Source organism: Ahaetulla prasina, chromosome 3 (genome assembly GCF_028640845.1).
Source record: "Ahaetulla prasina isolate Xishuangbanna chromosome 3, ASM2864084v1, whole genome shotgun sequence".
Lineage (NCBI taxonomy): Eukaryota > Metazoa > Chordata > Lepidosauria > Squamata > Colubridae > Ahaetulla > Ahaetulla prasina.
Window position 1 is genome coordinate 20,979,969 of NC_080541.1, and position 26,709 is coordinate 21,006,677.

At 43.1% G+C, this 26,709-nt stretch overlaps 1 protein-coding gene across 1 annotated transcript in view; it reads right to left on the reverse strand.

Moving 5' to 3' along the window:
* Positions 1-26,709, reverse strand: part of COL14A1 (collagen type XIV alpha 1 chain) — a 175,114-nt gene that overhangs the window by 110,252 nt on the left and 38,153 nt on the right. Inside the window, exons 7-14 of the mRNA XM_058177897.1 lie at positions 25,171-25,290; positions 18,323-18,487; positions 17,241-17,402; positions 16,062-16,213; positions 15,323-15,452; positions 11,420-11,565; positions 8,184-8,313; positions 3,378-3,517 (exon numbers count right to left, since the gene is read on the reverse strand). Of these exons, the coding sequence (XP_058033880.1) occupies positions 3,378-3,517; positions 8,184-8,313; positions 11,420-11,565; positions 15,323-15,452; positions 16,062-16,213; positions 17,241-17,402; positions 18,323-18,487; positions 25,171-25,290 (1,145 nt within the window). The remainder of the gene's footprint in view (positions 1-3,377; positions 3,518-8,183; positions 8,314-11,419; positions 11,566-15,322; positions 15,453-16,061; positions 16,214-17,240; positions 17,403-18,322; positions 18,488-25,170; positions 25,291-26,709) is intronic.

A 26,709-nucleotide genomic window follows, 5' to 3' on the forward strand; every position in this document is an offset into this window, starting at 1 on the left:
GATGTCTATGCAGAGTTCACAGCAGATGGGGTTTTTTTCTGTGTGCCCTGGGAAAGAAATATCTGCTGCTACCTAGGATCGAATCCTCAATCTTCCAAGTGGGTGGTGAGTGTCTTCTCCTCTAGGCCACCAAGCCATTCATTATTATCATTATTCCACACTAAGCCTTTAAAAAAAACCCAAAGTTATCCTCTTTCATAGCAGGCAGTCCCATAGCTCAGTATGAGATGGGCATGAGAATGCAGAAATTGGGGGGGATGAGCATCCCCACCCTATCCCCAGCATATACACCTGCTAGCTGGAATGGAGGCACTACTTTAAGAAGGCATGAAGTGCAGGGGTGAAATGCTTCCAGTTTAAACCGGATCACCCGTTCCGGTAGCAATGGCGGTGGGTGGTTCAGAGAACTGGCAGCAAAAATCCCTGCACCCCTCCCGCCCCAGCTGAACCTCACGATCATCAGAGATTTTTGTTTTACTCTATTTTTTCTTCTGCCAAAAAATGCTTTTAAAAGTAAAAAAAAAGCCTCTGATAATTGCAGCTCAGCTGGGATGGTCAGAACCCTTTAAAAGCATTTTTTCTACAACCTCTTTGGCTGAAGGGGTTGTAAAAAAATGCTTTTAAAAGGTTCTGGCAATCAGGCAACTCAGCTGGGATCGTCAGAACCCTTTAAAAGCTTTTTTTCCTCTAGCGATCCCAGCTGAGCTGCCTGATCATCACAGGCTTTTAAAAGCATTTATTTAAAACCTCTTCAACTGAAGAGGTTGTAGAAAAAAATGCTTTTAAAAGTAAAAAAAAAAATTGGCCATGCCCACCCAGTCACATTACCCCCCCCCACCAGGCCACACCCACAGAACCGGTAGTAACAAATTTTATATTTCGCCCCTGATGAAGTGCCACAGGTGAACTGGACTGTCCTGTTTATGCTAGTCACGCTATTTCTGATGAAACTCAGATGGCGGTCGTCTTCCCAACAGCCATGGGATGGGCTAAGGATGACATCATCCACTACACTCAAACTGATTGGTGGTTCATCCTCTCATCAGGGTAACCAGAAAATGATGGATTAGCTTAATTGTTTGTGTGAGGCGATGATATCAACATGATACCATCACTGTTGGCCCAGTTATTCAAACAGGACCATAATGTCAGAGACCATCAGTCAACCTAACAAACTGAGGGGAAAAAATAAACAGAATAACCCCAGGACATATGTTTGTTATTTTTGTTTTGTTTTAAAAGTGCCCCAAAGGAATGTATCTATTTCTGAGCCAAACAGCTGTTCCTCAATTTCCTTTAAAATGAGTTATCCTACCTATCAGCTGAAGCTGATGGGAGGGAAAAAATGGCTGCAAGTTAAGATGGACTCTGGGGAAAAATATATATATACTGGTTGTTTCTCAAGGGTGACATCCATGGAATGTTTATAATGTTCTGGACAGGCCAGATGGAGGTCATATTCCCGTGGTCCAGTGGCTCCAAGCTTGCAATTCAAGACTCTCTAGTTCAGAGGTCTTCAAACTTGGCAGCTTTAAGACAAATGGACTTCAACTCCCAGAATTCTCCAGCCAGCATAGCTGGCTGGAGAATTCTGGGAGTTGAAGTCCACATGTCTTAAAGCTGCCAAGTTTGGGGACCCCTGCTCTCGTTAAATTTTCTGCTTCACGTAGGCTGGGAGAACCAGCTGCTTCAGTTATTAGAGGTGAAGATAGGTTGAGAGCTAGAAAGAAATCTAGTGTTTCTTTCTTTTTTTTTAAGAAAGTCATCTTTCCAAAAACAGAAATGCTGAAACTCTCAATAAACAACTCACACCTAGTACAAAGCATGGGAAGCATAAAGTGGCCCTCTTGTTACACCGTGAAAATGGCCAGAGGAAAAGGTGTCACGTTTAAACCCACAAGGGTCTAAAAACAGGGGTAACAAGCCTATTGCATCTTGTTACAGCTACAAAGATTCTTTACAAGCTGTGTCATGTCAAAATTCTGGAAAGCCTCAGCCAATTTCTTGCCAGGGGAAAGAGAGAGCCAGACAAGCAGGGAATGGAGGGATGTGTGCCAAGGATTATAAAGAAATGCTTATTGAAAAAGATGTAGATCTATATCAGCTTGGGATAAGGAGTTTGCACAGATGTGAGTGTTCTCAGAATTGACAGCAGTGAGGACTGCCTTGGGTAAGTGTTGTGTGGACTTCAACTCCCAGAATTCCCCAGCCAGCCTTGAAGTCCACCTATCTTAAAGTTGCCAAGGTTGAGCAACATTGAACTAGAGCAGGGGTGTCAAACTCAATTTCATTGAGGGCCGCATCAGAGTCGTGTTTGAACTCGGGGGAAGGGGGAGGCAGGGGTATGTGGCCAGCTTGACATCACTTCTGCGGGGGGCGCCTGTGGTGGCCAGAGCTCTTTGCCAGCCAAAATGGCAGAGAGCTCCGTTTTCGGCTGGGACAGCCTCCTGCAACCCTCTGCTAGCGAAAACAGAGCTCAGGAGGGCTGCACGCGGCCCCCACAAGCTCTGTTTTCGCTGGCAGAGGCGCCATGGTCTGTTCCTTTGCTGTTTCCAGAGCGGCCCTACAGGGCAGATCTAAGCACCCCGTGAGCTGGATCTAGCTCGGGGGCCTTGAGTTTGACACCCCTGAACTAGGGAGTCTAGGATACCAGGCTTAGGGCCACTGGACCAAGGCAATAAGATCTACATTCTGGGCTGTCCAGAACATTATAAATATTTCAGGGATTTCACCATAGAAAAACAGCCAATGCATATTTTTCCAGAGTCCATTTTATTTGCTGGCCATTTTTCCCTCTCATCAGCTGAAGCTCTATCACTATTTCTCTCTGTCCATCCAACCAGTTAGCCAGTCATAATCCCAGAAGGAAAATAGCAAACTAATTCTTTATATGCTGAGAAAAAACATGGCCATTTAGACATCAGTAGGTCAAGTTTCATTTGAAGAAGGCTGCCTTTTCTTTTCTTGGCATATTGTATAATTTACATTGAATAAAACAAATATTTAAAGGAAAGTACCTCACATCCTACATGGCGGTTGATTGAAAAGCACAAAATTGTTTCACTGTGCCATTGCTGGGTAAGAGAATATGAAAAATGGGAGGTGGGAAACTAATGGCTTGAATAAATGAAGAAGAGTTTTTTTAAATGAGCCCTATGCAAAATATAACAAAAAACAATGTATTTATACAGGGAGTTCAAATTTCATTGAAGAGGAAGCTACAAATGCTTTCTCAAACTTCTGAGATGGATCTGTTTAACCTCATTTTGATAACTGTTCTTAACCAAATAAATTGGCAGACTGGGGGAAAATATTGGTTTCACATAATAGTTCTATTTTTAAGTTCTTCCTGTTTATTCTTTTAAAAATCTACTTACCTCATTGGTTTCAGTCCCATCTGTCTTAACGTACATAATGCGGTAGCCTTTGACCTTTGGGGAAGCCGGATCCCAAGTTATTTTGGCTGAGCTGTGATCCACATTTGAAAACTTCAAATTTCTTGGTGGGCTTAAAGGCACTTGAAAATGAAAATGAATCCATATTATAAATAATATCTTTGTTTTTCGGTTAGTTGACCTATTGTGATATATAGCTTCCAGATGAAATTAATCTCCATGCAACACTATGGGTCTGATACAAAATCAGGTCATCTTCAGTGCAGAGCCCTCACCCAAGAAAGTTCACACTGTATGGATACAGGTGGGATTTTGTCACATGTATGGCTTGAGTTATATGGTTTGTCACTTGTGTAAATATGCTAGACTTTACTGAAGCCCCTTTATAGCTGAATCTCCTTTATAGTGAACCTGTTGAAATTAGGATGAATTAGGCTCAGCAGAAATCCATTGGAAAAATAATAATAATTTTAGTGTTAGAATTCATCTGCTACAATATTCTGGTAGTGAAAGCTGAACGTTTTTGCTGTTGTGCACATGGAATTTCTGAAATAGTTTCTGTGTTCTGATATTCTTTTTTACCCTGTTTTGTACTCTTGTTTACCCTGAAGTTTATCTGCTTTTGGCTTCCAAGTACCTTTCAAAGGTTTTGGTCTCCAAGATTCAGACTTCTAAATTCTGCTACTGTTGGGTAATTCTAAGAATTTCAGTCAAACACATCTAGAAAGATCTGATTTGGGAAGAGGCTGAGATACACACACACACACACACACACTTAATCAGTGGAATAACTTGCCTCCAGAAGTTGTGAATGTTCCAACACTGGAAGTTTTTAAGAAGAGATTGGACAACCATTTTTCTGAAATGGTATAGGGTTTCCTGAATAGTGGAACAGCAAGTTTCCTGAGTAGGGAGTTTATTTATTTATTTATTTATCAAATTTATATACCGCACCATCTCCCGTAGGACTCAGGGCGGTTCACAGGCATATTAAAACAATATAAAACAATATAATAAATAAACATTTAAAACCCAAATTAAAACTAAATATTATCCAAGCCTGATCACTAAAACAGTAAGAACCAATAAAACCCACATTAAAATTTGGTTAAAACATTTTGTTCTTAGGCTAGTCCCGCACGCTGAAATAATAGAGTCTTCAGTTCATGTCTGAAGGTCCGGAGGTCAGGGAGTTGTCATAATCCTGGAGGAAGCTCATTCCACAGGGCTGGTGCCACCACAGAGAAGGCCCTCCCCCTGGGGGTCGCCAACCTACATTGTTTGGTCGACGGCACCCTGAGGAGGGCCACTCTGTGGGAGCGCACAGGTCGTTGGGAGGCAATCGGTGGCAGAAGGCGGTCTCGAAGGTATCCCGGTCCTAAGCCATGGAGCGCTTTAAAGATGGTAACCAAAACCTTAAATTTCACCCGGAAGACTACCGGTAGCCAGTGCAGGCCGCGCAGGATAGGTGTTATATGGGAGCAACGCGGTGCTCCCTCTATCACCCGCGCGGCCACATTCTGGACTAACTGGAGCCTCCGGGTGCTCTTCAAGGGGAGCCCCATGTAGAGAGCATTGCAATAGTCCAGGCGGGAAGTGACGAGGGCGTGAGTGACCGTGCGCAAGGCGTCCCGGTCAAGGAAGGGGCGCAACTGGCCCCAAGTTGGACAAGAAGACCTCCAAAGTCCCTTCCAACTCTGTTATTCTGTTATTCACTCAGAAACATTGAGAAGTTCGTAGATATTTCAAGAGTTCTACTTGGAACAAATCTACATCCTTTTACCTTATTCTCTATCCCAGTGGTGAAATCCAATTTTTTTAAAATACCGGTTCTGTCGGTGTGGCTTGGTGGGCGGGGTTGGCTTGGTGGGCGTGGCTTGGTAGGCGTGGCAGGGGAAGAATACTGCAAAATCTCCATTCCCACTCCACTTCAGGGGAAGGATATACAAAATCTCCATTCCCATCCCACTCTGGGGCCAGCCAGAGGTGGTATTTGCTAGTTCTCCGAACAACTCAAAATTTCCGCTACCGGTTCTCTGAACTGCTCAAAATTTCTGCTACTGGTTCTCCAGAACCTGTCAGAACCTGCTGGATTTCACCCCTGCTCCATCCCCAATTTGTTCCCACATTGGATTATCTCAAATCCTTCCAAATTCCCCCATCTCCTGCTTTCCATGAAATGGCAATGGGGGGCTCAGTTCCTACCCATGCTTATATATATATATATTTCCCTAGGAGGCCGAAATCCATTCAAAATCTATCTTCCTTCTCCATGCTAACACTCTCTCTGTTTCCATGAAGATCAATTTGGTGGCCAATTCAATACCCCAATTTACATTAAAGGTAAAGATAAAGGTTCCCCTCGCACATATGTGCTAGTCCTTCCTGACTCTAGGGGGTGGTGCTCATCTCCGTTTCAAAGCCGAAGAGCCAGTGCTGTCTGAAGACGTCTCCATGGTCATGTGGCCAGCATGACTCAACGCCAAAGGCGCAAGGAACGCTGTTACCTTCCCACCAAAGGTGGTCCCTATTTTTCTACTTGCATTTGTTATGTGCTTTCGAACTGCTAGGTTGGCAGAAGCTGGGACAAATAACGGGAGCTCACAGCAGCACTAGGGATTCGAACCGCTGAGCTGTCAACTTTTCGATCGACAAGCTCAACGTCCTAGCCCCTGAGCCACCGCGTCCCTTCCAATTTACATTAATAAACATCAAAAGGTAAGTTCTCCCATCCCAGATGTCACAAAACATTTCGGGGTCAGAGTTAAAAACATTTAGGAATGAAAACTTTGCAGATATCATGCTTCTTGCATTAATTCAGTTTTCTGTTCCTCTGGACCTCTATTAGATTCATACATTCAGTTCTTTGCAAGACAAATATGCAATTCAGTTCTCACAATATGCATCTACGTGTGGGGAAACAGTGAGTACATGACAATTTCAACTAAAGGAAACCTAGCCAATATGGAAAAACTCAAATCACTCTCCAACACAGTTTTCCAAAGCTGTTATAAATTATTTTTTAAAAGTGGTACTAACATTTGAACACATGTTGTCTGTTTAAACTACGAACTATTTTAATATGGAAAGTTTGGATCCTTTCGTAGCATTATAGCCAAAAAAAAAAAAACCCTCCGCTGAAAAGATAATACAGCAATTTTTTTCCACTGGAATTCGGCAAAGCATGAAGAGTTATATGACTATACATATTTTAGGGAAATCATACCCATCTTCTGTTAGGCTTCACCTCCAGAATTCCCACTCAGTTATCTGAGAATTCTAGAATCTGGAATCTAACAACTCTTGATAAGGTATCATGGTATGGAAACTAACGAACTTTAAAACATTAAAGATTAGGATGTAAAAAAGCAGACTGCAGTTAAAATTCAATGGGATTAAAATAGATGTTATCTCACATCTATTTTAGATAGGAAGCAAGGAAGGTATTTTAAAGGAACATAAACTTCAAGAAACTTAAAAAGCTTAAAAACTGTAAGCAAGAATAGTCCACTGAAGTCACTTTCTCTACATGATAATAATCAGATAGTAACAAGTTGTCAAAGGAAATCATGGGCACCATACTAAAGGGACACAGTCGCTCTTCATGTTCCTTCCTAAACAATGTCTCTAGGGGCTTGTTCTGTCCTCCCTTGCCTCTGTCCGAATGATGGCTTAATTAGCTGTCACTATCAGCTCTGGCAGCAAAATAGCCAGCGTCTGCCAAGAGCCTCCGTTATCTTCCACGACGCTGGTGAGTCACCTAGAAACAAACTTCAGCTCTTAATCAGTGTATTTGCCTGTTACAAAGAGACACAGCAGCTCTGGCTGCCTTTTATATCCTGTGGGGTGTGGCTCTATAACTCAGCACTTCCTAGGCCTGCCCCACCCTTGCTTCTGTTGTTCCCGCCTCTCCTGCCTACGAAACCAAGCCTGATTGCCATCAGCTGGGTCTGCAGGCATGGCCTGGGGGGGGAGAGTCATGGAATGGAGGCCTCATTATCTCTTCCACCTGGCCTGTTTCTGGCTCCTGGAGCTGAGCCAGGCAAGCTGGTGCTCCCGAGGTAAGTCCTGACAGCCCTTCCTCCTCACTGTCCAAGTCACTTTCTGGCAGCAGGCCCGGCTCAGGGGGCGCAGACACAACAGGGCTAGTATTCTAAAACAGGGGTCTCCAACCTTGGTCCCTTTAAGACTTGTGGACTTCAACTCCCAGAGTTCCTCAGCCAGCTTTGCTGGCTGAGGGACTCTGGGAGTTGAAGTCCACAAGTCTTAAAGGGACCAAGGTTGGAGACCCCTGTTCTAAAGGGGAGTTGTGTCTGATTCTAAGGTACGGTGTTTATCTCAGTTTCTTGGCCAAGGGAGCCAGCGTTGTCCAAAGACAATTTCCTTGGTCATGTAGCCAGCATGGCTATACTTCAAAGGTGCATGGAGTGTCATTACCTTCCCACTGAATTGGTACCTATTGATCTACTCACATTTGCATGATTTCAAACTGCTAAGGTGAGCAGTAGTTGAGGCAGGTAATGGGAGCTCACCCCATTGAGTGGCGCTTGGGTCTTGAACCTGGGCGGTCAATTCTCCAGCTGACAGGCTCAGTGTCTTTAACCTTTGAGCCACTGGGCTCTCACAAAGTGAAGCTGCTCTTCACAAAGTTGCTGTTCACGTTGCTATCCCTAAACAATGCCTCCTGGGATTACCATTCTACTAAAATTTAAAGGCATTATTTTTCAGTCTCAGAAAGCCTTTTCAAAATTTACTCTTGGGACAAGTAGAAACATAAAAAACACTTACATGTTGTTTCTTGTCCTGTAAGAGGATCACTGGCTTCTTCTCCAAACATTGCATATACGGTGACCGTATAGTCAGTGTTGGGTAGCAGACCCTCAAGTTCAACATGTGTGGAGCTCACTCCAATTTTCATCTATAAAAATAGCAATAACAATAACATTTAGACTTATATATTACTCCATAGTTCCTTACAACACTCTCTGGGTGTTTTACAATCTCAGCACACTGCCCCCAACAATCTGGGTCCTCATTGTAGTGACCTCAGAAGGATGGAAGGCTGAGTCAATCTTGAGTTGGTCAGGATCGAACTCCTGGCTGTGAGCAGAGTTAGCCTGCAATACTGCATTCTAACCACTGCACTATCACAGGGGTTATAATGCAGTATTTTAATGTGAGTTCATTATAAAAAAAATATGAAATAGTAGCAAGCATAAGTAGAAGATGAAGAACTTTTTCAAGAGAGAGAATAATTTCTGTCAAAGTAAGAAAAACGGGATTTGTGATATTAACAAGGGATTGATTCATACTACTATGTCCTGCCTGAGGATCATTTGCACAAATTAGCCCTATAATGGCTTGATGGGCAGCTGTCCAATTTGTGAGAAATCCTAGAATATCAAAACCCACCAACTGAAACCTAGACCAAAAGGCAGAAATGTACAACTGGGATTGCCACAATTACACAAGTCCCTTTGTACTTTCATATAATCTTCTCCATAACATTTGTTCAGCTATCCTTTAAAGACATAATACTGTAAATGTCACTTTTATTATTATTATATTATTATTACTGTTAATACTTTTGAGTCAGAAAAGTTCCAGATCTATAAAAAGAAAAGACACAATTGACTTTTATCACTCTTACTATACGTGTTATCCGTAGATTGCCTATTATAGAAAATCCAGAATAACACAACAGGGGCAAGTCAATAGATTCTTATGAAGCTGAAGATCTAACTCTTCAAGTCATTTATAAATATATTGAATAGTACGTTGACTAGATTTACTTGAAATCTGAAGTCTTTGGACTGAAGATTTTTTTATTTCAATTAATTTTCTATGAGGGATTATGCTATATACCTTACAAAAAGCCAAACATGTTTATACATTCAGTAGATTCTCTTCTAGAATCTTACATGCCTTTTTAATGCTACTAAGAATTCTCCCATGTGAACAAGCATGAACATAATTTCACGCTAGAAATCAAGAGATAGTCTAGGTCCATTGTTTAATCTGGCTGAGTTTTTAGCCAGTTCACACTGAATACAATTTCTGTCCACACCTTAGGCAAAACTGATTTTAATTTTACTTATGAATGTTGGTCAAATTTTCTGCACACAATCCCAGTGGTGGGATTCAAATAATTTAACAACCGATTCTCTGCCCTAATGACCAGCTGGGTAAGCATGGCTTGGTCATGTGACCGTGTGAACGTGGCCAACTCAACGTCACTCACATTGATGGGCACTTCACCTTAACTGTTACAATGTAATAAGGGTTAACCAGTTTCTGTAAGCAGGGCAATAAAGATTAGGCTAGAAACAACACCAGAATGTTTCTTTCCTGCCTTCCTTATAGGATTAGCCCAGTAAAGTGGAAAAAAACAAAATAAGATTTCTTCCAACAATTGGTTCTCTTGAATAGGTGCGAACTGGCTGAATCCCACCACTGACACAAACATATTATATTCTACACTTGAAGCGAAGTGTCATTCCAAATTACACTTCTCAGAATGGTACACTGCAGTTTGACAACATTTTAAAAATCTCTACTAGTTAAATACAAAACGTGTATGAGTTTAAAAACTCATACACGTTTTGAACAAAAATGCAGCAAATTAGAAAAACTAATTTGCAAAAAATGGTAAACTAGGCCAAGTCCCAAGCAAAAAATGTCCAGGTTTGAAGAGATATGCAGCAAAATGCACCTTAGTACAGAACTTTTCTTTTTTAAAATCACATTCAGTGCTGTGGATTTGAATGTATATTTAAAGAAAAGAGTGAGAAAAATTTAAAACTTTTAGGGGGGGGGGACATTGAAATTGGCTCTTATGTCCATCTTGAAGTCTGTATCAGCCTTTTATAAAATATATCTTGCCAAGAAACTCATAAGCAAATAATAGCTTCCTGACTTTGAGTCAATTAAACTTCCTGGGATTTTTTTTTTTGGTCTGCTTGGTTTTGAAAAAAAGGGAGAGGAAAGTATTTAGCAGAAAAATGAAATTGCATTTACCTCAGTGGAGTACTATAAATATGATAGGCCAATTTTTATAGAGCACCTTCCATTTCGTAAGTTATTAGCAGCTATCAAAAAGGCATAAGATTATGTAGAACCAATGGGGACACTTGGATTCAGAGTAAAAGACGCTGCAGTGGTGTTCATAGAGTGATCTTTGATTCATCACTAATCTCTAAGCCTGACCTAATTCAATATCAAACCAACCATAAGGGTTCTCAGCTTCAACTAATCCCCAGCTGGTTCTGACTCCTGCATCTCTCCAATTAATTGTTTTACTGTTTCTTCCCAATTGTCTCTATTCATTAACCCAAATCCTGGCAAGCTCCTCCATCAGATGGTGATAGTCTGACATAAGAGATGACCCACTGTCTGGGGAAGCTACTGAGGCAACTACTCATTATGTTACATGAGATGGTTGGATTGGGTTGGGTTGGGTTGGGTCCCATACTCAAACCAAGAAGATAGAGTTGGACTGTGGAATGTATAGGCTCTTCAAAACAAAATAAACTTATTTTCCTCTGCACTCTTAGAATAGTCTCTGAATTGGGTCGTTATCAGGAAATTCCATGTTTAATGGTGAAAAGCCTATACATTCCACAGTCCAACTCAATTTTCTTGGTTTGAGTGGAGTATGGGACCCAACCCAACCTGACCACCTCATGTAACGTAAGATCTTTAGCAAACGTAATGAATGAAAAAAAGAGTTTTACATGACTTATTGGATCTTCTCTCTCTCTCTCTTTTGAAATATTTGCCACTCTTCATAGTTTTGGGTCCTCTACAAATGTGATCATCATTACCCTCCATCCAGGCCATTAACAAAACTCTTCAACAACAGGACAGAGGCCCATGGCACTCCAGTGGTGGGCTGTCTATACTTCCATAGGGATAATGATTTACTGTAACTGAAAATAAGGACTTCTACACATTAGGTTTTCAAGAACCTCAGCCCACTCTTTGAAGCAGGTTCACAAGACGTAGTTGATGCTATGTTCTCTCACCTCCTTTTCCTCTGCTGCTAAGCCATCAATGAGGGGCGCATACAGAATCATATAGCCAGTTGCACCAGCTACTGCCTTCCACTTTACTTTCATACCGTTGTGCGAGACATCATACAACTCCAAATCAGATGCCATTGGCAATGCAACTGCAGAGGGAAAAATACAAAAGAGTGTTGCCACCTATTTTTTTCAAAGGCAGGCACTGAGAAGGCTTACAAGAACAGCAACAACCAGAATGGTTTTAAACTCAGTATTGTTTTGTATAGTCTGAGCAACAAATCTTTGAATTCTTTTTTTCTAACAGAAGTTCTTGCAACTAATAATAAAGAGTTCTTTTCAAAATACGTAAACAGGTTGATTCTGCCATCTCATTTGGTCATTTTGGATAGCTAGATAATTGCTCCACTGCAATAAATAAAATTACAACTCTTGTTAACCTGCATGGCCACTCTCAGAGACTGGGGATGACTATTTCCAAAACACAAAATGGAGAATTAAACCAGTCCTCATCCTCCTTCTCCTCTTCTGCCTGGGATGTGACTGAAATCAACATGGATAGCAAATCTGTGAGGTGTTGAATACTTAGATCTCAATCAGGGGTGAAATCCTCTGAAGTCTGCTACTGGTTCTGTGAATCTGCTATCGAGCACATGCACAGCGATTCTGTGAGTCTGCCTAAGGCGCGCCCACACAGCGCTAAAAAAAGAACATTTTGAAGCTTTCCGAGTCTACAAAGGTACGTAGAACAGCGAGGGGGGGATCCGCTGTGCCACGCGATTTAGATTAGCTAGAAAGCAGGAAATGCGACGATTCTAGTTAATATAAATTGTGCATCACAGCTGATCGTCGCCCAGCTGATTGTCAGAAATACTGGTTCACCCAAACCGGTAGCATTTTTTACTACCGGTTCTCCCCAACCAGTCCGAACCGCTAGCATTTCACCCCTGATCTCAATGTTATAAAGCCAAAGCCAAGCCTTGTACAGCTTTATAAGGTAATAGCGGCACCTTGAATTTAGTGACCTTCACTCTCCTCTGGTGTAATAGACCAGGGGTCTCCAACCTTGGCAACTTGAAGCCTGGAGGACTTCAACTCCCAGAATCCCCCAGCCAGCAAAGCTGGCTGGGGGATTCTGGGAGTTGAAGTCTTCCAGGCTTAAAGTTGCTAAGATTGGAGACCCCTGTAATAGACCATATGGATGACCTTGGGGGACAAGAGAAAGAGACACTGCCTAGGAAACAGTCAGACAAAAAGAAGGGGTAGACCTCAAGGACTTAGCTATCAAAGGAAGAAACTTAGAAAGGACCCGCCCTAATTGATCAGATGGTTCAAATTGATGGTAGGAAGTTTGTACCTTCAGATTTGCAAGATTCTATTTTATTTATTTTATTATTAATCATATTTCTATACCGCCCTTCTCCCGAAGGACTATTAACATGCCCTTACAATAAAGTAGATTTAGCTTGTCTAGTTGTGTTTCTGGTTGTGTTTCCTGTCTAATTGACTTGGGAGGGCTGACACCCGAGACCCTGGGAGAATAGCCAGGTTTCTAATAGCTTCCTGAATGTCATGAGGATGGAAGTGAATTTGCACAGAGATATTCTGCTGATCAATGGACAGTGACAATATGGGTGTGTACCTCTGTTGAAATTCTGCAGAACTCAGGCACATTGTAAAAAAAAGGAAGGGGGCTATTTCGGAGATCTTATTGGCCCCCATTCTCTGAATTCTGACAAAAATGCATTTAGCTTTATCCTTTTCCCTGTTGCTCACACCCAAGGCTTCCGTGTATTTACTTCAGCTGCTAACGGCTGCATTCTCTCAAAACTGTATGTCATGCCTGAATCCACGATCTTTTCATTTTCATTTGCTATTATCTGGCAGCAAGGTCAAATATAGTATATTTTTCCAATCTCTCTCCGTGACAACATCATTTTTTTCCCTCTTGAAATGTTACCTGGAATGATTAATATTTACTTATTTCAGAGCATTGCTTTATGACACTTGAGCAAAAATTAAATAAAAACTCTGCTTGGAGTGGTGCTGCCTTAGGCAGTAGTGGAATCAGAAACACGTACAGCTGGACTGAGTCAGAACTTGACTTCAAAAGAGCACCAGGTGCCGTGAGAAATGATGCTACTGGGATAGTATGTGCTTTGGACCATGGAGCTCATCATTAACCAATTCCTAACCTTCTCTGATCGATCAAACGCTAGGCTAGACTTCTAATTCTTCTACAATACAACCCCACTCAAGTTTGCTCAGAAAATGGGGCCATAATGTGTCATCACCCCCTAGGTAAACCAGACCTGGAAACCAATTCCAAAAATAGCTAAACCATTGATTGAGATTGTCTAACAATAACAGATTCCTGCAAGTCTGATTCTCCACCTCCTCCTTATACTTCTGAGAATAGGAGGTGCTTTGGAGAATAGCTTGACTCCCTCTTCTTTGTGGCAGCCTCTGAGATATTGGAACACCGCTACCAGGTCACAAAGTTCAGTTGCCTTTTGAAAAAGCACTTTTGAAACAAAGGAAGAGTAGAGTGTTTATTTTTAGTTCTCCCATAACTCAGAAATATGAATGAAAACCTTGTGACATCATCTGCACCATCCCTAAAATGCACTGCTCAGAAAGCAGGTAAAGGTCTTCATGCCACCAGGTCCAAATGTAGAACAATTCAAACCCATTTCAGAATTTCAGGAGAAATTTAGCAATAGCAATAGCACTTAGACTTATATACCGCTTTACTGTGCTTTACAGCCCTCTCTAGTCAGCATATTCCTAACAACAATTTGGGTCCTCCTTTTACCCAACCTCGGAAGGATAGAACCTTGTGTCAACCTTGAGCCTGGTGAGATTTGAACTGCCAAATTGCAGGCAGCTGGCAGGCAGCAGAAGTAGCCTGCAGTACTGCACTCTAACCACTGCACCATCAAGGCTCTTAATTGATTCTGCTCAAGGGCTATATAGGAGATGACCAGGCTGAGCCCAAGGGAGGGGTCAAGCACATAATCAGTTTGGAGTCCCTTCACATCCACAAAAGATCTAAGTCCAGCTCAGCTTGAATTCCATTGACTCTTACCTATCGCCAATTTGCCTTGACCGTTAGTAGTTCAGATTCTTGTTTAGAAGATGCACAGAATAAACTTGTACTCGTTTCAACAACCCTGGTTCCTGATTTCTTGTGTCTGATAGGAGAGCTGACGCCAAATAGGAAAATGGCAGCTAAGTTGCTGTCAAGATTCAGCAATACAGAGTGAGGAGTGAAGACTCTTATCAAAAGGCCTGCTGTTCTGCCTTTATCTCCACAACTTGCAACAAGAACTGCTGGCAAGTTCTACCAAAATAGAAGCAGGAAAAGCCTGACCTTAAAGGAAGGAGGTCATTTTGATATATAGCTGTCAAGAGGACCTCTTGATGCATGGAAGTAAATGCCAGAACCTACCCTGAAATCAGAACTGCATTTTTATGCAAACTGACTTGATGGTAAACCCTACCAGCTCATCACATCTGGACAGAACTTGAATGAAGTGAGGGTTAAAATTGAATTTTTCTCAGTACATCAGCGATCCTTTGGAAAATCTTCCTGCTTTTCTTATTGGCCTTAGGCGGAAAAGGTTCCCATTGATGCTGATAGCAGCTAAGGCAGAAGGAAGAGTTATTTCTAAATAGATCAGGGCTGAGAAGGGAAGGATTAAGCCCCCTGTTTTCTAGGAGTTCTGATTCCAGCCAAAAATCAACACAGAATTATTGTTAAATGTACTTTTTCTTCCCATGTCCAACAGGTTTTCATCTGGGGTAGGTTTATATCTGGAATCAGCAGATATACACTTACAATGCAAAATTAGGTAGTTCTAACGTAAACTTAAAATATTGCCATGTTTCTTTTTTGTCACTTACGTGTTGTCTCAGTACCCCGGAGACCTTCACTGGCAGAACTAATATAGATGGCAAACACAGCAATCTGATACTCAGTTAAAGACATCAAATTTTTCAGTACTGCTGTTGAAACTGTTCCATCTACCACCACCTGTACGAAAGACAAGACACATTTAAACAGACTTTTAAAATGACCACAAAGCAGGGTTTCTCCTTTATTTGAAAACAGGTTGTAATTCGTTCCCCAAAGAAAAATTTTGAACATGGATTAGAGCAGGGCTCTCCAACTTTGTCAACTGTAAGACTTGTGGACTTCAACTCCCAGAATTCTGGGAGTTGGAGTCCACAAGTCTTAAAGTTGCTAAGGTTGGAGACCCCTGGATTAGAGAAGTGCAGGATTAATTGGTCACCACTTCTAATAGTGATTATTAATGTATTTTGCTTAACACAATCACGGGAGCTTATAGTTTCATAGAATCATAGAGTCTAGAAGGCCTAGAAGGAATTTCAGAGGTCTTCTAGTTCAACCTCCTGCTCAAGTTAGGACTCTTACACCAATTAAATGGATGTCCAATCTTTCCTTGAAAATCTCCAGTGATAGAGACCTTACATCTCCAGGATGCAAGCTGTTCCATTGGATAATTGCTCTCACTGTCAAACAATTTTTCCTTACTTCTAGGGGTTGCATCTTTCTTTGACAAGCTTCCACCCATTGTTTTTGTCTTGCCCTCAGGACAAACAGTGATTGTTACTTCCTTACCTCTTCTGGTTGCCCTCCTTTGGTGGGGTAATAGACAACTCGGTACTTTTCCACTTTGCCTGGTGCATGAGTCCAACTCACACGGAATCCTCTGGCTGTCACTTCAGATGTGACCAAATCTGTAGGTGCTCCAAGTGTGGCAACCAATGATCCTAAAGTTTTAGACACAGAATATAGAATTATGGGGATGGAAGGGACCTTGAGATCTTTTAATACAACCCCTTGCCCAAAGCCGGAGTCCTTATACCATCCTGGATAAATGGATGTCCAATCTTTCCTTAAAAACCTCCAGTGATGCAGCACCAGAGGTGGGATTCAGCCAGTTCTGTCCGGTTTGGGCGAACTGGTAGCGGCGACTGCGGGAGGCTCCACCCACCCATCCAGACATAATGCCATCCTATTTAGCCATGTTTTCAGGGCTGGGCACATGCGCAGGAGGGGCATGTGCGAGCAGAGAGCATGCACAGAAGGCCAAACGCTTGCACGGAGACATGCGCTCACATTTGCAAACTGGTAGGGAAGGCAAGTGAATTCCACCTCTGTGCAGCACCCACATATCCAGGAGGCAAGCTGCTCTCACTATCAAGACATTTCTCCTTAGTTCTAGGTAGGACCTCTCTTTAAGGAGTTTCACCCATTTCTTCTTCCTCAGGTGCTTTGGAGAATAAGTCAACCACCTCATCTCTGTGATAGTCCATCAAATATTGGAAGACAGCTGTAATGTCACCCCTAATCCTTTTCTTTGTTAGGCTAGACATACCCTAGTTATGCCTAGTTAGTCAGACTAAACATACCTAGAAATCAGAGAAACAATTATTTCAGCCACCCCAAAATGATCATCTTGTTCAATTCTTAACTTTTCTAGATCTTGTAGACAATCTATTGGCAGACAACTCCATAAAAACTCAGATCAACACCAGAAGAAACACATTTTGGAGAAATTAAGTGGAAGACGATTTTTTTACCCAGCACAGAAAATTAGTTCAAATGAGATGTACTGATGGCTATCATGTTCACATTCAAGAATTATTCATGAAGAAAGTAATGGCTGCTAGTCACTATGGCCATAATATGTTGGCCATGTAGCAAGAGAAAGCTGGATGAGATATGCTATTAGCCTGACCTAACACCATTCATTATATGTCCTTTGAAAAGAGAATTTCTCCTGGCTGTTCTTACCTTTGATTTCTTTCTCTTGTTCTTCAACTCTCATGCACACAGTCTTTGTCAGTTCTTCCACAATGGAGTTCATTAAACTGAAGTCAGCAACATTGTAGACGTGAGTGCTGTGTGGTTCTGAAGCAATCTCCTTCAGTTCATTTTCATCAGCATTCTTTACACCTGGTATCAAAGGAAGAAACAACCAAGTAATAACCTATGATAATAAAATAGCTTGGCTTGGGTATCACTTTGTAAACAAATCTTTGATTTTGGTTAGCACAGTGTGTGACCACAACTCATTGTGATTATAAGCCGGCATTTATGATCTAGCGTGGTATGTGAATTAATCTATTATGGCTTTTTTTTAATGGATTTATGAACCAATCTGGGGACAATGTTGTCAATATGTACACAGAATTTGTTTACGGTGGACATCAGTTCATCAATGATCAATATGCTCAGGAAAACAACTTGCCTTCAAACTGTGTGTGTGGTTTTTCTGGAGGTATATCAACAAAAGATAGATGCTTATCAACTGATGCTAGCAATATTGTGATTCTTACGGTCAGGATTCAACCTTCAGCTTTCTGGACACAAGAAGCCAACCTAAGGCAAGTGATGTCACTAAAAAGGTCTTGGGTAGCTTAATGGTCCCTTCTCCAAGATTTGGTGAGGTTAAAGACGTGACTGGGAATGGAGCTAATGTTTCAACTTTGGAACACTCCATTTCAAATTAAAACAGATGCTCTGTTTGGCACAAGTCCATTCCAAATTCAAAATGTTTCATGACCAAAACACATGTTCGAAACTTGAAACAATCATTTTGAAACCATTCAGTTTTGAAACAATCTGCACAATCAAAACCATTCAGTTTGAAACAATCTTTGAAACCATTCAGTTTTGAAACAATCTCCTCTACTTGGACCCCTAAAATAGCTTGAATTCACACCACCAAAATTCAACTACTTTACTGCTGAGTTTAGACAGCTAGGAATCACAAGTTTCCTGCTGTAAGTACATCATACGCTGTAGATCCTGCACTGAACTACGGTAGGCACATTCTAGAACCTCAATTCAATGACTATTCCTGCAATACATACCTATGGCAAAGAGTTCGACACCAGCATCTCTCAGGTTTTTTGCAGGTGGAATGACATCATCTTGGGATTTCCCATCAGTGATCAATATGCCAATTTTGGGGACTTCAGGTCTTGAACCTGCCTCTGGCTTAAAGTTGTTTTCCAAAATAAAAGTTAAGGCGAGACCTGTCCATACAGAAGAAAGGAGAGAGAAGGCCAAGGAGAAGGTTAACCAAAGATACTTATATTGCTATGGCTGCAAGATTTATCTTTTATTAGTTATATTGACTGTTCTCCTAATGGTTGGTAGAGCGCTTCCTCCTGGTTAACAGATAAGAAGCTCTGTTTAATTCTTTTAAGAATAAATATGGAATTAGATTCAACAAAGACTGAGAAAATGATACGGACAGATCTCAGAGAGTATTCATCATGGATGCACGAAGCAGCAGTTTTCCATGGGGAAAAGAGTAGAAGTGCTCTAGAAACCTAAAGTTTAGGAGGACCCAATATAAGTCTAGAGACAGAAATAGGTGATATGGAGAGTAGCAAACAAGCATAAGGCACTTTTATCAAAAGATTCCGCATCATATCAAAGTGAGCTCTGGGCCACTATAAGGCCAACACTGTTGATTATGATCAAAAATTGAGTGAACTTATTTCTGGGACAGCTACAGCAAAGCAACCATAAAGCTACTCTTGACTTTCAAGGCTGGGGGTGTGCGCAACTTATGAGCATCCTATTATACCATTTGCATGTCTTTCTATTTCATCATACCTCCTGGCTTTTGGGCTTCAGGTCCTTTAAGAGGAATGGTGGCTTCATGTTGTTGTAGCTACCGTTTCCCCAACTGAAGTTATTCAAGTGTTTGGGGAGATTTGAGGACTTTATTTTCATACAACCAGACAAATGCACGTATTGTAAAGATGCTGACGGAATGGGGATCCAAATATTTTATTTTAAATATTAATTTTGAAGTGAGAGGTGGGAATGTCTATTTCTGCAAGACCCAATCAGTGGATTCTGGTTCAAGGCAGTGGTTTTTGTTTCTATTCTCCCTGTTCTTAAATTAGAGGAAGAGGGGAAAATCAAAGTACCCTCGAGGTGTTTGGGGAAACTGAGGCCTGGGACAATGGCAGGACAGCAATATTTCCACTATTCCCAAGCGGACTTCCTTAGTTTTAAAAACAGACTACAATTAAATGTAAGAACCAATTTAATGTTGTTGTTGTTAAAAGGTGCTGGACTATAAACTAGAGACCATGATTTGTAGTCCTGCCTTAGGTATAAAGACAGCTGGGGGAGGTTGAGCCAATCCTCAATCTCAGCCCTAAGAAGCAGGCAAGAGGGCAAACCATTTCCCAAAATGTTGCCAAGAAAATTTTACAAGGACTTGTCCAGGCAGTCATGAGGAATCACAATTAACTCAAAGGCAAGGAGGGGGGAGCAATTAAGCGTAGCTAAGGAAGTGCTTGTTTTGACTTGAACGTACATTATTCTTTTTATGCAATAAATAATCTGGTTCCTAATTAGTGGGCATTCAAAGAGGACCATGACCATCACAGTAGGAAAACTGATTTTCAGATAGCAAGCAAGACTGATTGCTTCAATTACAGCTTCAGGGGACTATTTCTTTCTTTCTTTCTTTGCTTATTAATCACATTTTTACACCGCCCATCTTACCTAAGTGACTCTTATTTGCAATAAATGAACATACCATGGTATAAAAGCATAAATTAAACCCAGAGTTAAAACAGACTCAAAAAACAAAAAAACAAAAAACTGGGCTATTAAGATACAGCAGCAAGGAAGTACCCTCATGCTGCCAATTACCCCCATGGTGGCATACCATTCTTCCACTCCGATACCAGTTGGTAGTAGCGGGTCTTTACGTTCTTTCTGAAGGCCATGAAAGTGGGTGGAGGAAACACCCAGGGGTGGGCTTCAAAAATTTTAGCATGGGTTCTCTGCCCAGTTGTGGGTGGGCATGGCCATGGTGGGCATGGCCTAGTCCGCCTCCTGCATCATTGCGGGAGGGGGGGTCATTTTTGCCCTCCCCGGACTCTGGAAGCTTTCCTTGAGCCTCTGGGAGGACGAAAACGGCCTCCCCTGGCTTTGGAGACCCTCTGGAGGCTGGAAATGGGCCTGTTTCTGGCCTTCCCGAACTTCCGGTAGACCCGTTTTTCACCCTCCCTATGCCTCCGCTACTTGCATCTAAAATGGGCTGTGTGAGGGACTCCTGTGTCGTGTCCCACTCCTCCGCTGACGGTCGGGTCAGGGAAATCCGAATCAGGCGTGCCTCTGCAGCTCTGCCAAAGTCCTAGCAAAGTCCTCAGGGCAGGCAGGAGACCAGAAAGTGACTTCAGCAAGATATGTTTAGACTTTGCCTGACTCAGAGAATGCCAGAAAGCAGATCCTTTATATAGGCCATGGGGTGTGGCTCCATGACTCAGCACTTATCCAGGCCTGCCCCTCCCTTCCTTCTGTTGCCTCCACCTATCAAGTCTTCTGACGCGAGGGTCACTCCAGTCGGCAGCTGTTGTCAATTGATCTCCCTCAGGCTCACATGCTGTGGAGGAGGGGGAGGGGTCTAGTTGCTCCGTTTGCCTGGGCATGGAGCCAGAGCTGGGGGCTGGAGGTATTTCCTCCTCTTCAGCCTGTCTGGGCATGGAGCCAGGGCTGGGGCCGGGAGGCATACATTCCTCCGTGTTCGGAAGCAGATAAGAAGACCCCGGCTGTGGTGAGATCGGACGAGACACAACATCCTGGGAGAGGAGGGGTAGGTGGGGCCAGCCAGGAGTGGGATTTGGGGGTTCTCCAAACTGCATAGAATCTTAGCTAGATGTTCTCCCTGTTGTGTCTTGCCCGCTCTCACCGCAGCCGGGGTCTGCTTATCTGCTTCCGAACACGGAGGAATGTATGCCTCCCGGCCCCAGTCCTGGCTCCATGCCCAGACAAGCTGAAGAGGAGGGGGCACCTCCCGGTCCCAGCCCTGGATCCATGCCCAAGCAGGCTGAAGAGGAGGGGGCACCTCCCGGTCCCAGCCCTGGATCCATGCCCAAGCAGGCTGCAGAGGAGGGAGCATCCCCCGGCCCCAGCCCTGGCTCCATGCCCAGGCAAACAGAGCAGCTAGACCCCTCCCCCTCCTCCACAGCATGTGAGCCTGAGGAAAGTTTATTTCCAACAGCTGCTGATTGGAGTGACCCTCGCATCAGAAGACTGGATAGGCGGAGGCAACAGAAGGAAGGGAGGGGCAGGCCTTAATGAGTGCTGAGTCATGGAGCCACACCCCATGGCCTATATAAAGGATCTGCTTTCTGGCATTCTCTGAGTCAGGCAAAGTCTAAACATATCTTGCTGAAGTCACTTTCTGGTCTCCTGCCTGCCCTGAGGACTTTGCTAGGACATTGGGCAGAGCTGCAGAGGCAAGCCTGATTCGGATTTCCCTGACCCAGCCGTCAGTGGAGGAGTGGGACACGACACTCCCGATCCCCTGCGAACCCCTAAGCAGCCCACCCCAGAAACACCTCACCTCTGGGGCTAAGGTTTTCAAAGTTTGGGAACAATGGCAGAGAAGCCTCTCATCCTGGAGCCCACCAATTGAAATTCTTAAAGCAATGGGCTAGCAATAACACTTAGCACTTAGACTTATATATACACTCTATAATGCTTCACAGCCCTCTCTGGGCAGTTTACATAGTCTGCATATCGCCCCCAACAATCTGGATCCCCATTTTATTGATTTCGGAAAGATGGAAGGCTGAGTCAACCTTGAGCTCCATCAGGATCGAATTCCAAGTTGTGGGCAGAGTTTGCCTGCAATACTGCATTCTAATCACTGAGCCATCAGGGGTCTGCAACATACCCTCCTACTTGACCAGGTGGGATAATAATAATAACAGAGTTGGAAGGGACCTTGGAGGTCTTCTAGTCCAACACCCTGCCCAGGCAGGAAAGCCTACACCATTTCAGACAAATGGCTATCCAACATTTTCTTAAAAATTTCCAGTGTTGGAACATTTACAACTTCTGGAGGCAAGTTGTTCCACTGATTAATTGTTCTAACTGTCAGGAAATTTCTCCTTAGTTCTAAGTTGCTTCTCTCCTTGATTAGTTTCCACCCATTGCTTCTTGTCCTGCCCTCAGGTGCTTTGGAGAATAGTTTGACTCCCTCTTCTTTGTGGCAGCCCCTGAGATATTGGAACACTGCTCTCATGTCTCCCCTAGTCCTTCTTTTCATTAAACTAGACATACCCAGTTCCTGTAACCGTTCTTCATATATTTTAGCCTCTAGACCCCTAATCATCTTTGTTGCTCTTCTCTGCACTCTTTCTACAGTCTCAACATCTTTTTTACATCATGGCGACCAAAACTGAATGCAATATTCCAATGGATGGAGTGATGGAATTGAGATGAGCTGTCCATCAGGTGAATTGGTCCCGTGCGTGGAGGGCTTTAAAGGTGATCTGACATCTTGAATTAGACCCAGAAGCAAACCAGCACTAGCTCACATAACAGAGGTGTTACATGTGAAACCCTAGAGATGCCCAAGACTGTTCACACTCCCACATTATGCACTAGTTGTGGTTTCCAGATACTCTTCAAGGGTAGCCCCATACCAGAGAATAGCTGGTGTCTGTACACCCTTGCAGGTTGCCTGTGGTTACCTGTCCTGTCAGCAGGATTGTTGTTGTGTGTATCAGCAGCTGGGAGAGCAGGTGTCCCAAAAGCCAAAGTGACACTTATGATTGAGTGAGCAAAGCTCCATCCCCTCATCCATGGGATCTAGGACAACTCACCACAGCTCACTCACTACAGGACTAGAGTTATACTAATATTGAAGAATTGGTGGAGTAGTATCTGTTGGATCTGATAATGGAAGAGACGGACACAGGTCTTTCAGTAACAACAGCTCTTTATTAGTAGACCAGTACAACCCGACAGAGTGCTAGTCTGGCAGTGTCCTCTTTATATAGAGGGCTGCCAGAGAGCTTAGCCAATGAGCTTCAAGTATTTTCCCGCCTTTTTGGAGGACCTGAGTGAAAACTATAGCACACTCCTTATATGGTATATAACAGTATCATTAAAGAAAGGATGCAAAAAGCGGGACAAAACGAAATGTAAATGGCAACAATCAAAATATTTTTTTAAAATTCTTTTAAATAATTAAATAGAATTGTTGAATTGTCCTGCAGCAAGATGGCCGTGGGGATTAGGCCACAGCGAGATGGCTGTGGCGAGTTGGCAGTGACAAGTTGCCTCATTCCATCATCCATGTGCCCATACATAGAGCAGGCACTGATTGTATGATCAGGACCACTATTTAATTTATATCCTGTCTTCATTATTTTTACAAATAGCTCAAGGGGATGAACATGCCGAATATATCTTCCCCCTCTTATTTTCCCCACAACAACAACTCTGTGAGTGGCTTGGGCTGAGGGAGAGAGACTGGCCCAACATGACCCAGCTGCTTTCATGGCTAAGGCAGGACTTGAACTCAAATTCTCCTACTTTCCAACCTAGTGCTTTAACCACTAAGCCAGGGGTGGACAACCTTTATGACCTGTGGACTTTTAACTCCCAAAATTCCTGAGCAGCCATGCTATGTTGAGCCCAGCTCCGGCTCGAGACATGACACTACAGGGATCTCGATCATGGGAGCAGCCTCTAATCAAAGATCTGAAAAGATGAATTATCGAGGACTTGTTCGAGGGGTGCAGGGATTTGCGTTTGGGAAGCATGGGGAGGGGATCATCACACTGGTGGCCGGGATAGAGGGAGATGAGGGTTGGGTGTCACAAAGAGCTGTGTTAGTTCCGGGATCTGGCAGATGACGTGGCAGCTGAGCTGTCAGACAAGGAGGGAGAGAGCGGCTGGGCGTCCAATCAACTGAGCAGTTCACCCATGGGGCGGGGCGTGAGCAGCGCAGCATGTTTAAAAGGGGCTGAGAGGCAGAAGCTCTCAGCGCTGACTTTTTACAGAGAGACCTCAACTATTCCTGAGACCCGGTTTGTAGCAGACCCAATAAATGAAGTCATGGGTGGAAAAGAAAACCAAGTTGACTTGTTTCTTCTCATGGCGTCTGACACAACTGTGGCTGAGCTAGCCGAGACGCTATCTCACGAACTCTGGGAGTTGAAGTCCACAGGTCATAAAGGGGCCACAGTTGCCCATCCACCACACTAAATGAAACTTACTTCCCACCTCCTACAGAGACCCCCTACCTGTTAACTCTCCTTTTTCTGTTTTTTCTGTTTTTTTTTCTTTTTTAAGAATAGCCTTGTTAACTCAACCTAAACTCAAGAGTTCGGCCCTGGATGGAAAGGTCCTTCAGTCAGAGTATTCTGCTCAGCCACACATTATCTGTTTCTCTCAGATAAATAATATAACACTGCAATAAATCACCTAGGAGTGCATTCCTCTTGCAAAGCATAATTCAAAGGCATCCATTTGCAATAAATCCTCTCCTTTGTCTTATCAGAACAAGGTTTGTGTTACCTTGCTTCCCTCTCTTCTTCTGATGATAAAGAATATCATTCTTTTAATGATATTCCCTAAACTGTGCTAGAGGTTAGCCTTTAAATACTGTGTACCCTGAAGGCCAGAGGGGGAAAAAAAGAATCAGAAATATAATACGGAAGGAAGCAAGATGCATCTGCATTATGTATGAACCAGGTAAATAACAGTAACAGAGTTGGAAAGGACCTTGGAGGTCATTTAGTCCAACCCTCTGCTCATGCAGGAGACCTATACTTGGGATTCAAACCGCCGAACTGCCAACCTCTCAGTGTCTTAGCCACTGAGCCACCTAGTCAGGCAAATACTTTTTTTTAATTACATTTCAAAGCATTCACGTACAACTCTGTACCTGTTAAGGTATTTCCACCCTTGTAGGGGAGGTTTCGCACTGCTTCTAAGACAGCCTCTTTTGTGTTGTGGGAATTCAGATGCCATTCTATCCTGGGATCACCACTGTATTGTGCCAGGCCTTGAGGAGAAAAGAAAGTATATTTGTAATACAAAATAAAATGACTTGCGAAAGATGATATGAACATGGAGAGGAATTGGTTGCATGTACCAGTATAACAATGGCTTTTGCTATTATAGGCAGTCATCATTTATTTAGTGTATGGCATATCATACATCATACATCTAGCCATATATATTAAGGTTTCATTTAGATTAATAAAACACAATAAAATATGAATGTTAAAAAGATCCATATTCAGATGCCAGTGTCTAGGCCATCTTGTTGTGGCCCACTGGCGGCTAGCGGAGCTGGCAGCAGAGTCGGACAGTGAGGAGGTTGGGGATGAACTTGGGCCAGTCCTGGGGGCTAGGAAAAGCTTGGATAAGGGCTCTGCATTGGAGGCAGAGAGGGAGTTAGACAGCAATAAGGCAGAGGAACAGCTGGAGCCCGTTCCCAGTATGCACATGTGCAGAGCTGCCAGAAGACAAGAACAACTCAAAAAGCAGGGTCGACTCGGGAGTAAAGCAACACCTTGGAGGTGATTGGCCCCTCCCACAGGAAATAAAAGAGGAGCGAACAGGGAGTGGGCTTTTGCAGGAAACAGTTCGTTCATTCCATATTCTGAGAAACTCTGTGCCAAGTTTTGCCTTGTACTGCAGTTGGAAACAAGTTACGTGGCAGCTTGCCAAACAAGATAAGGTGTGTTGAGAAATATTCCTTTGAAAAACTGTTTGGAGAAACCTTGCTGGCTGTGAATGAACGTAATTCACAGTCGTGTAAATAAAAGAGGTTTTGCCAGGATTAATTCCTGCTTCCTGCTTATTAAGGGAGCCTATGTCAGAACACATCTAACCATTGAAGTACAGTATTGTATCAGATACTAGACTGGTATATGTCTGTATGGAGTACAGACAGTCACAATGCGATCTACAGTTTGACATGGGACCCCACAGTCACACTGAGGGGAGGATACTGTGTTCCATTTATACAGAGAGTCCTGGCAGATGCCATGTGAGGTGTGAATCCTATTCAGGATTGTCCCTTGACAGTGTGGTAGTTCAAAGCCTGCCACTTTTTTTGTGCGGTCATTTAGATGTCTGCCTATGTCTGGCCGTTCAGTGACCCATTTGGCTTTCCATTGGAAATTGATGTTAAAGTTATTGAACAGAGGTTGTGCAAGTGCGTGGGGGGGCTTCCTCGCTTAACAACTGGTCACTAACATCTGTTTGAAGTTATGATGGACACCTCCCCATAAGCTATGTACAACCTGGTTCCGGAGTTCCGATGGTGGCCCCTGCACCCTGTGGTCACATGACCACATTTCAGGTGCTTGGCACCTGGCTCGTCTTTACGGCCAGTTGCAGTTTTCTGCAATCACACAATGCAATTTACAATGTTTCTTGCCAAAAAACTGGGCTTTGGGGCTTTTTTTAAGGA